Source organism: Ciconia boyciana, chromosome 1 (assembly GCF_034638445.1).
Source record: "Ciconia boyciana chromosome 1, ASM3463844v1, whole genome shotgun sequence".
Classification (NCBI taxonomy): Eukaryota; Metazoa; Chordata; class Aves; order Ciconiiformes; family Ciconiidae; genus Ciconia; species Ciconia boyciana.
This window is the reverse complement of record NC_132934.1, coordinates 76,287,388-76,299,230: the sequence shown is the minus strand read 5'-3', so window position 1 is coordinate 76,299,230 and position 11,843 is coordinate 76,287,388. Positions and strand designations below refer to the sequence as shown.

At 40.4% G+C, this 11,843-nt stretch overlaps 1 protein-coding gene across 8 annotated transcripts in view; it reads right to left on the bottom strand.

Annotated features, from left to right (window-relative positions):
- Window positions 1–3,104: 3,104 nt before the first annotated feature.
- The window catches only part of RASSF8 (Ras association domain family member 8), a 93,482-nt gene continuing 84,743 nt past the window's right edge, over window positions 3,105–11,843 (bottom strand). For all 8 annotated transcript variants that reach the window (XM_072875385.1, XM_072875424.1, XM_072875394.1 and 5 more), the window contains 2 exons: window positions 9,400–9,544; window positions 3,105–8,251 (listed from right to left, as the gene is read on the bottom strand). In XM_072875385.1, the coding sequence (XP_072731486.1) occupies window positions 8,130–8,251; window positions 9,400–9,544 (267 nt within the window). In that variant the 3' untranslated portion in view covers window positions 3,105–8,129. The remainder of the gene's footprint in view (window positions 8,252–9,399; window positions 9,545–11,843) is intronic.

Here is an 11,843-nt window from a genome sequence, read left to right as displayed (position 1 = left end):
TCTCATTGATCAAAGTTCACCTCAGGTTGATTGTGACTGCTAAAATCAAATCATCTTTTCTGGGCACATAACATTTAATGAAAAGCAGTTTGGTACACCTGATAAAAGGGATATGCTACTGCAGGTTGTGATAAGTAGTAATTTATGAGAAGCTTCATAGGCAACAACAAAGAAATTCCAGTTATTCCCCACTTAAAGGCTGGCCTGAATTTTATTTTAGAAACAGTGACTGATTGTACCTTGTGATACCATGTCACTGGCTCTAAAGCTGGATGATTCCTTTCACTTTCCATCACATGGGTACTGAAAGGGACTTCAGGGCACATACGAAACAGGTTAAAGGTGTTTTACTTGGTGTACGTCCGTCGTCCCCCCCCCCTCTTTTGTTTGTTTTAACCAGAAGCCCTCCCTTTCAAAATACCTAGGAAGGTAATTATTTGCACTCATTTGTGCTTCACTGGATAAGGTTTTTTTAAGTGGACTTTTCATAAACCCAGCTGGAGCTCTTCTGAATATTTTTCTTCAAACTTTTGCTCATTAAAATGAAATAATAGAAAACTTCTCTTCCCTCCACCTTGACCCAGGACTGAATCTTAGTGAGAAAATGCAATATAAAAGATCTAAGTCTTCCAATTACTTATTGCCTTCCTCCTTCTGCAGAGGGGTAAAGCAAGACAAAGTGCATAGCTGAAACAATAGGCACAAAAGAGCATATGCAAAAAAGATGCACAGGAAGGGAAAACTATAGCTTGAACAATAGCATCATTCTCTATTTTGCAGGAACAGTATATGTGAAAGCATGCTATTGGGGAACAAGCTAATACACAGGTGATTAATAAAGTAATTACATTATGTGACAGGGGTGTAGGACATAGCTCATAACTGTTGCAGGCCAAATCCCGTTCATCAGTGTGTTACCATACAGGAATCTGTCCTGTTGATTGGACTTCACATTGTTTTCATAACTCTGCTTCTCCTTGATATACCTGTGACTCAGAGGACTGGAAACTGAAATCAAAGTCTCATATACTTAATCCGCGTGGGCCAAAGCAAATACTGGAGATTAACACCCAACTGCCAGCTCTCGCAGCTGAAAACCCATTCTGCTGTAGCTGTATTTCACCTCCTTCAACTTCCGGATGGCTGAACAAAAAAGTGTGATGATACTGTGATGACACTCTCTTACTCCACAAGAGATTGCAGAGATCCCTGCAGCCTTTCCATAGCCAGGGATTCAGATCAGAAAAGCCTCTCTAGAAATCAAACTTTAGTTTGCATGAGGAACGGACATCTGTCTTAGCCAGGAGTCAGTGCAGAGCAAATACACATTCACGGGAGAGAAACACCAGGGCTGTCTGTATGACAGCAAGGAGGTTTCTTGCCCCAGGGGGGCACAGAGAGACCCACCAGAAGTGGCATGAGGACACTGGCAGTGTCTGAGTTGATCAGACAAGTAGTGAGGTTGCTCAACCAAGTTTATTATCTCTGTTTGCATCAAGTTCCTTGTTGCATTAGCACATGCCGAAGAGGCTCTTTTCAAGTCACTCACTGCACAGTGGATCATGTTTAACAAATCAACCCCACAGTTTGCTGACCTGACAGCACACAGAACAAGGAACTTGCTGCAAAGGATGGAAAAAAGTACACTGCATACCCACCTGGAAAAATAGAACAAAACAGACCCGCTGAGATTGTCTCCATCCAGTATTTCTGGAGAAAGTTAATGATGAAGCAGTGGCTGACCTAGAAAATACTCACTCATTAACACTAGCTACAATACCAAAGGTAGCAAATATATCATTTTCAAGAAAGGCAATAATGGGGACCGTTCTCATTGTGCCCTATTTCAGACACTAGACAACTTAGTTGAAACAATCATTAAAAATTGGGATTATAAAGAAATACCACCTAGCTGACAAAGATGTGACAGGCAGAAGAACTCAGTACAGCTTCTAAATGACATGGACCATTGATCTGGTCTGGTTTTGCAACTCATTAGAGGTCCAGTTACGCTGAGCTAGTTAGTGCTGCAGCAGTCACGCACAAATATACCACTTTGTTCTTTAAAGGCAAAGCAAAAGATCAGAACCATTAGCTGTACCCCTGGCTCTACTGAGCATGCTGGGAAACCTTAGTTACCACAAAACCCAGCCATTTAAGTTGCACAGAAGCAGAAAAGGGTACCTTTCAGGGGCAGAGGTCCTCTACAACTTACATGGTCCTGCCAATATGAATGCCACATGCTAGGGTTTCAGTGAAGCTCATGACATTCTTTGTCTTATCGCCAGTCAACAGTGCTACTAGTGTTAGCTCATTTCTCCTCGCATCGAATGAGAACAGGCTCCAGTTGGCTTAGGAAAAGCCATTTGTTGGGATATTAGACTAAGGACTGCATTTGGATGGCTTAAATCACAAGTCCCCAGCTGTAGCAAGTTCTCTGCCTTGACTAACTCAAATGATCTCAAGTGATCTTCACAGGCCCTCCGGTCTTCACCAGGAGTAAGCCTGAATCGGGTCTTCAGTTCCTTGTTCAAAGCTTCATTTCTTCCTGCTCCCTGAAGCATCTCTGCACCTGGTATTTGTTGTGTGAAGATTCTGTACATTCAATTCCTCCCCTGATCATCTCCAAACCAACCCCTGCCTCTGCTTTAAGTTACACTCCGAGTCGCTGACCAATTCTATCTTTTCAGGATTAATATCTTAGTAACAGTTCCTCAGTTGAAAACAAGCTACTCCATTCTCTTACGGTTCCTGGGCTATATCTGATTGAAATACAGCACGTGCACACTTTATGGTAGAGGACCTGTCTTGTCTTCCATAGAGTTCCCACACCAACCAGTTGTATGTCCCACACCTCCAAGTCAATTGTCATTTAGGAGTGTTCATTGTGTCCTAATGCTCGACACACAGTCATTTCTGAAAGCATTTGAGCTCTAGACACACCAAGCATTACCTTGGCCTGCTTTCAGGCTAAGTGTTCTTTGACACACAGAGTTCCAGTAGTTGTATTACGAGATGTGTGCGAGATGTACACTGCAATTCCAGCAAACCATGAACTGTAAAGACCCAAAGTTTCAGAGGGGAATTTATTGTACGGGAGCATATCCATTATCTTTTGTCAACCATTCATGAGAATAATAAAAAATAGAAGCTTTTTAAATGACAAAAAAATATAGTTACATATAATACAGATTTTTCATCTTGCATCAAAGCAGAGCAGTAATAGAATGCTCACTCGTGTTTTCACAGTTAGTTTGCGTTGCTTCCTAGGTTAAAGTGTCAGCAACTCAAATCTTCCAGTCAGAACCCCTAGATAGTAGTTTCATGGGGTGATCATATGAGGATGAATGTTCTCTGCATTTTGATACCCTTTACAAATAGAGCAGGCATACTTGATCCATCTCAGAACTACTCAAATTTTCAGAGGTACCACCTATGCTTGAAACAAGGCATCCTTGCTGCAACTGAGATTTTTGTATCAGAACATGCTTTTAGGCCCAATTCAGAAACACATCCATGGAATACTCAAGAATGTGCTTAAATCCCATTTGGTTCAAAGGGCTCCAAGTTGATCCTTTGTGACCACCTCTGCTTGTTCTGCCCCTCACAAGCACTGCACACTGGCATGAAGCACTAACCAGTATTTGATCGCATGTGTAAGTTGCTTGCAAGACCACAAAGGATTCGAACATTCTTCAGCACTCCATTTATTTGAGACCTAAATGCATTCACTGCATGCATATGTCTATGTATATACTACACATGTTTACACCCCCAACCCCTCCCCACAATATTATTGCAATAATTCTTTGCTGGTATAACAGTTTATATACCAAGTTTCACTTATTTAGTTTTCTATAAACATAGAAAAAAACATCTGAAGAGAGCTAGAACAGCTTTCAATCAGTCACTATATTGGCATTGAAAGCTTTATTTTGAAAACTTTAAGCAGCAATACTGAATAAATAGACAGAATGATTGTTTTGTCATCTCCATACAACCGATGGCCTTCATCCAAAACATTAAAATACTGTAGCAAATGGAATAAACATGCATGTTTCAATGTTCTAAAAAAAAAAAAAAAGATGTAATATAAAAGTAACACTTTGACACTTATTTTAAGTACAGACCATTAGAGACTATTTTCTGGAAAAAATATCTGAATACAGTTTTGTTATTTACATGGATCATTAAGGCCCAATTCACTCAAGTTAATGCACATCAGGAATTTATATGCTTCAAGATAACTCACTAAAAATTACAAGATCCATTTTTTTGCTCATACTTATATGATCCCAGCTCACTAAATAATGCAATACTCTTCATGCTAAAAACAAGGCAATTATTGCCCCAAGAGGAGATTTTTATTTCACTGAAGGATCTCTTCCCTCTTACCTCACAATGAAAGTATGTTTGCATATTGCTAATGCTAGTGGTAGTTCTCTTCTTCAAGAACTTCCTTCCAACTTGCTAGGGTTTAGAAAAGCAAGTAATCTCAAAGCTAACATACCATTTCCAGAAGCAATTCAGGCACTTGGGAACCTAAGTCCCACTGAAAGATAACGGGAGGCAGGTTCCTAGCTGACTTCTGAGTGGGACTTGGGTTTCTCCGTTGCTCGGGCATTCAGAATGTTTACCTTAGCCTTAACCTACTGGCTTTTCAAATGGTCAACCTCCCCCCCCCCTTTTCCCCTAACAACATAGCATCACCGGCAAAAATAAACTGTATCCTCATGGATGAGAGGTAACACAGTTAATTTCCATTAGTAATAAATTACATAAGTTCTCCATATAAATTCCCTGTGAACTGGAAAATAGTGCTTGTGTACTCAACTATTTAATGCAAGCAAAAAACCCCCAATTTTTATCATGCTGGCCAGTAAATAATATGGCACTTGTTAAAATTAGTATGTGTAGCTTCCTTTCTGCTAATGCCCCATAAGTAGGTCTGAAACACTTCTGAAAATGAATTTTTCTACATTTGTAAAGAAAGAGTGAGGTTCTGCAGTTGATCAGAAGCAAAACTCTTAACGCCATAATGTGAGGAATTTTTATAACTGTAATACATTGTTCAATTCACATTTAATGCAAGGGCATGCCATTTATTTTTGGTTTATTTACAGAGAGGGTGAAAATGCTACAGAACTTTAACCTGGGTGAAATTCAATAAGCAAGAGGAGCACGGTGGGGGCAGGGGAATTTGTCAGTGTCTCACAAATGACAGGTTTGGATACCAAAGCCTCTCCTTTGCCACAACAGTGGCTGAAGCTGTAAACATTTTTCAGATCACCTTGACATATGTTAAAGCCCTGACAAGGAGGGTCCACTCAATGATGCAGTGGCCGCTCCAGAACCAGCTCCAGGCTGGCCCTTCTGTCAAACAGCTGCTGCAATCAGCAGATGCTACTTTTTAACTTAAATGACAAATTCCTTCTTTGATTCTATTACAAAGCCGTAACACAAGCCCTCCAAAGCTGCTTTTCCCCTTCCTTTTAATCCTTTTCCTCCTTCTCCATCTTAAAGAATAACCTGGCAGAGAAAGAGAGCAGTTTTTATGAAGCAAGAGCCCAATTCAGCTCAAACTGACATCTGTGGGAGATGGACCAGTCAAAAAGTATGACAAAAACATTAACTGCATAAGTATGCTGATCTGCCTTAACAATACTTCATCTCAGTACAAGACTGAAATTGCAACAAGCTTTTCCTTGTGTTTCCCCCCGCCCCCATGCAGCATAATTTGGGCCAGACTTTGCAAGGTGCTGAGTGCCTCAGTTCTCTAACATTAAGAGGTGCTGAAGATGCAAGATATCCACTGGAGAGGGCCATTTTCTTTCTGTAAATTGAACCCAGAATGTAAGGCATATATGCTCAAGTACCTTGGACAGATATTGTCCCCAAACTACGTATATTTTACACTTTTTTTAATATATATATATATATACACATTCTTTTTTTTTTTTTTTTAATACAAAGTTATGGGCACAGTAAACATGAGCACAGAATTGTGATAAACTAACAGTAAAATCTGTGAGCACTGCAAAGATTCCTCAGGTAGGAACATCTCATTTTCCAGTTTGCTCACAAGGGGAGGGGAGGGGAAAAAACCAAAACCAAACCAAAGACCTGATAAGTTCAACAATAAAAATTCAGAATCCATTTGGAAAGGTCCTTTATATATTCACAGCCTTATCTGTTGCTGTTAGTCTAAATACAGCAGCATTTTTAGAATATATGATACCATTAATAAGTGGAAAGGGGGGAAAAAATGCATTAAACACTTAAGAGTCCTTCATCTTCTACTATATCTTATAAAACTTCCATTTGTCAAGAAGCTCCTTTTTTAAAAAAGGAAACTTCAATTAACATTTATCTGCACATCAGTAAATCAACACAAGAGGATGCTAGGAGTTAAGAATTCTTAAGTATTTTCTATGGCAAAAAGCTTGGAATTTCCTACCAGTGGTAAGACCCTGACCCTACCAAAGACATCAGGAGCTCTGTCATTTTACCACTGACTGACGTCCAGGTATTCAATACTGCAGTGAAAGCACAGTGATCCCCTCTCATGCCAAGGGGATCTCAAGGTGGGGATGATGGTATGAGCTGCTGTTAGAGCAGGAAATCCAAATGCAACTAGGTAAGGCCCATCCCTTCTTTAACACATCCATGAGGCCAGCCTCCTAACGCATACAAAGTGTCCCACTGATGCCAGTCACTTTCTCTACAAACCTGGTGTCAACTTTAGCAATCTCATTTCAAGGCCTGTAACCAACATGCTACTTGGTAGTGTCTTACTTTCTGCATGGAAGCCATTTTGCCTAATCCTTGCTTAGCTTTGATTGCATTAGAGTGACATCAAGATACGATAATGTTCTCTTTTCACATTTTTTTGTAAAAAATTACTATCAAATGTGTGGATTTCCTGTTTGTAAGCTTTATATTCTGTAAGTGACTAAGCAGCAATACATCTTTCAAAGAGGCTAAACATCTACCATTTAGCACTGGGGACCTGGAATGAAATCCTGGCCCCACTCAAGTCAGTAGAAGCTCTGCTATTGACTTCATGGGACTCTGCCAGGTTTCTTCCCTCTACAAAACTTGAGTGAATTTTGGAAGAGAATGCTCATTTGTTTTGTGTTTTTTTTCTCCTCCAACAACAAGATTTACCGCAGAACAAGAACACTGTAATGGCTAATGGAAAAAATAAAGTACAAAATCACACACAGTGAAAGCCTCCTACTCTCTTTTGGTAAGATATATGAAGACAACTTCTTACATTGTTCTTTTCTCAAAGGCATATACAATGTGGCAAAATATTTCAAATATACATTCTATATAATAAAATATCATCTAACTAGTGCATCCTCAATCATATGCTGGAAATATTTTTACCAAGCCAAGGTTTAAATTCCATAAATCTTTTGAACACTAGGTGCTTCATTCAAGGCAGATTCAACAGCAAGTAAATCCCACAAGCTCACTTTTCAAGCCTTAAAAGGTAGCAATGGATGGAACATGACGTATTATGACCCACAACAGAAATTAACAAAGTCAGTGGTGAGAAACCATTTTAATGGTTCAGCACTCCCCAGAACTCTGCATTGCAAGTTTTTGTACTTGAACAAATGGTAGATGGTTGTACACACAAATTAAAGTCACCTTGTCAGACTGACATACAGCCATACGTGATTATTCACAAGTTAAAAATAAAAATATAAAAGGTCAACATTCACACGTCCGTTGATCAAAGGGAATAAATTAAACCTCAGGTAAGTTGCATACATGGTTTTCTTCACCCTCAGTCTTTTATTTATGCCTATACATGGAACAATACTTTCCCAAACACTTCTGAAGTGGCAAAAACGAATCAAGGTTTTTGCACTCTAGCTGTGTTGACAGCAAGTTCATCCTTGCCAATTACGAATCGAGACAGTTCCTCTGTCTCTTTAGCATCAGTGCACAGGGTATGGCTCCAAGTGGTGTGTTGGAGGAAGAAGAAGAAAAACATACGGTGGCTTAATTAAAAAAAAAAAAATTAATCTTCTTCCATTCATCATTGGCAGAATAAAACAAAAGTGTATCTTGTCCAGGGTACCTTGCTAGGTCCTCTCCAGAAGAGGTATGTACTGTCATACATAAATGCCCTCCGGGTTAAAACCAGACGACAGGGGATTCTGTAGAATCCGAAGGTTACTGGGGAGCTGCCTCGATGAGCCAGGGCGCTTCAGTGACCCAGACTGAAATGTTGGCTCTGCACAAGAAAAAGGGCAGTTAGAAAAGTCATAATCATGGGTGATGTGTAGAACACCTCTCTTCTTCCTGCTTAGTGCAGTATAGAAAAACTAACACCACATGCAACAAAAAATTCAAATGCCTGACTAGGAAGTAATGAGATCTAAGGTGCACGCCTCCTACTCATTTCAAAACAGAAAGATATACCTACTCAATAGAATTACCCTCCCACAAGGAACATGCACATGGATACATGCAATACTTTTATACAGCAACATGCAGAAAGAGCTTGTACCTATACATAACTCAAAGCTTCAGCTTCCTGCCCACTTAAGAGAAACTTCATACCAGTGCTGACATTTAAGGCCTGGTTGTCTTGTCTTCTCTCCCCACCTCCCTACCCTCCCAATGCCTTTTGGTTAGAAAGTTTTCTGAGAGGAGGGACAGAACTAGCTAAGGAGAATGCTGAGAGAAACAGGCCCCTTGCAAGCAGGGTACCGGGGAAAGCACACCACAGCAGAGGCCAAGCCACAGCAAAGGAGTGTCTGCTTGTGCCACAGTTGTGACACGCATTCAAAGTGCTCCCATGTTTCTGTCTAGGAAATTCTGAATTCAGATGTGGGCATGTGCAGCATGCACTGATCTCACTAGGGGCAAAGTCAATTTGCACATGCCGTAACAGCCATCTGTGCCGGACTTCTGGATGGCTGGCAGCCCAGCTGGATGAGCTCCTATTCCCACGAGGCTGCTGTCTGGGATTTCTCGAGATCCAGACACATTCCTTTTTCTACTTTGACAACACATGCCCCCAGAAGAGGAAGAACCCAGATGAACAGCAATGTCAGGCATGCAATCATGTTGCGTGCCAGCTTACACGCCTGCAGCCATGGTGGCCATACTTGAAAGCTACTGACATAATGGGTTACTGATGGGACAAACACATGCCCAGGCACAGTAGGAGAGACGTTATCTACATACTGCGCTTTATTTATAGCTTGCTAAACCCTTGGAATGAAAAGAAGTATTTGACACTGTGCTTTCTTAATATTTTGCTAACTTCTTCGCTAACAGATGATTCACTTATGTACGAGTGCTAGCAGTAATGCAGCAGGCAAACACATTGCCATCCCCTTCTCCCGCCCACCAAAAGCATTCTGAGTGCTGCACCTCTCTCGAGCTCCACATGCGGGGCCTCCACCTCAATGGGGTCTGCTGGCAGCACCGTGACCTTTGTTCCTGTTTGCTGGATGAACTGTTGGAGATTGACCTGTCGCAGCTCCTTTGTCAGTTGCTCCAGTTCTTGTTCCCTGTCCTGCCAGGAAAGACAAAACATCTGCTGAGCAGCAGCAAGCATAAAGCAGCATTTCAAGACTCTATTTGCAATTGGGCAACTAACACTTCTCCTTTTGATGAGAAAGCCTCCAATTTTTAAATTCAAATGTAAATGGAAGAGTTGAAAGGTATTTTACTCTCATAATTCAGAAAGCGAATCAACAATCACTATTACTTATTAGGGGTTACTACTGGTCTGTTTATATTGCTTCTTGGATGACTAGCAGATGTTTCTCATATCACCTGAGAAAAACTCTGCCACAACAGATATGAGCAAATAAAGGTAATAGTGAGCACTCTGAAAAAAAAATCAGCTGAGCATCAGTCTGGCACCAAATCTTAGCTCTGCCAGAAACGTCCAGCATGACTTAGACAGCTCATTTAGTTCTTCTGTTCCTAAAAGGAGAATAATTCTCTTCTCTTCTTGTTTTTTTGCATTTTCTATTTAGAGCGTAAGTTTTCATGAGCAGAACTCTCTCACTCGGCAAGCATACCGTGTTTTGTACAACGAGGCCAAATACTGGCTGGTTCACCACCCCTACACAAGCACAGAAGATGATAATTTAGGTTCTTCCTCAACGCTCTGTAATTCCAGCATGATATACAAAACCTACAGCTCCAATAGATTACGACAGTCTTAGACTACAGTTATTTCCCACACACACACACAGATTCAGCCTCATTAGCAGACAGCTGCATGTGGTACTCTTCCACAGCCAGGATGGGCTTCACCTATTTGGCCACACAGGGGATGGGCTAGCTACCCAGATGCCAGGCAGCACGTCTGTGGGCATCTCCATGCAGTGCATACTGCTACATCCTCATTTTGGCAAGAGATGGATTACCCTAATTATCTTGTGTAAGCAGAATTATACATGAACACTCACACAAGGATTGGGGATTCATGGATCTGTTCTAGGAACAGTCCCCAACAGCACAGCCCTTATTCATTTTAAACTTGCAGTAAGGTCACAGTTGAGGCTGAATTCAACAATTAGTAAGCAAATTAACACAACTGCTCTGATGTCTCAGTTAGGACCTTTTAAATGCCAATTGCTTTGTCACTGATGTGTGTGTTTGACCTGTTCATTCAATGCATATCATGTGGTTGGTCTCAGCTTCCTGTGGGACACTTGTGTTTCCATTCATTGGCGAAACTGCACTGAGAAATGGAAAACAGGCCACCTCCAAATTGTAAGACAATTCTACAGAAAAATTCTTCAATTTATTTTAGGCCTATTAGACTCTGCAACTGGGCACTTGGGACACAGGAAATTCTCAACTGTCTTTACTTACTACATGTTAATCCTACAGCTCCGTCTTTTCTGAGATTGTAACAAAGTTGCCACTGAAGGGAATTCAGTTTTTTTAAAAACCCTGTACCACTGAAATATGCAGGTTAGCAGAACTAATATCATAAATAACTTGTTCTTGACATTTCTCAACTTTCACAGGAAATAAGGTGAAAATGTGAAGTATCATCCCAAATCCTACTGGTTTGAGCTTTTAAATTTAGTATCTAATCGTGAAACTTTAGTGAGATCTTTTACCTGAAGAAGGGTGGGATTTTGGTTTTTTGTTTTGGGGGGGTTTTTTTTGCATTTAAAATCTTTCTCTAGAAACAGGGACAGCAGAGTACTGCATCTGATCCTTAACTGAACATAGCTTTATATTGTTGGAAAGTAATGTTATTGAGGTGGCTAGCGAAAAGGAATGAAGAGAAGAGGTAGGACAAATTACTAGAAATTTCTCACATGGTACTAAAAAATGCCACCTTCTTGTTCTTATCACTTGAAATCTAGTGAACCAAAATTTTATTTCCTTCTTTACTGAAAGGTCTACAAAAACACCCATGCTCAACTTTTCTAGTTTCAAATTAGCAGTTCTATGAATATTAATATTTAACTTCCAGCATGCAAGAAAATATTTCTCTATTTCCTCCCCCCAAAACTGTATAATACAGAGCTGAGTTTATTTTCTCCTGGACTTCCAGATTAGTGCACCTTTAGGTTTAGAACAAGCTTGGAAGATCTGAATTTAATGGGAATTTTCCCGAGAAAGTGAAACCCTAGCCTATGAAAAAAACAAAGCAAGAAAGATTTTGAACTCAATCATAGTCTCACTGAGTGTTACTGAGGATAGGTAAGATAAATAAAGAGGACTTGATGCTTTCTGTTAGCGCAAATCCTTGAGCGCAGTGTGTCTGGAAACTTAGGATGGATAAACATGGCCAAACCTGCTTACAGTTTTCATCCATTTTGCTTTGGGTGAAAAGATTA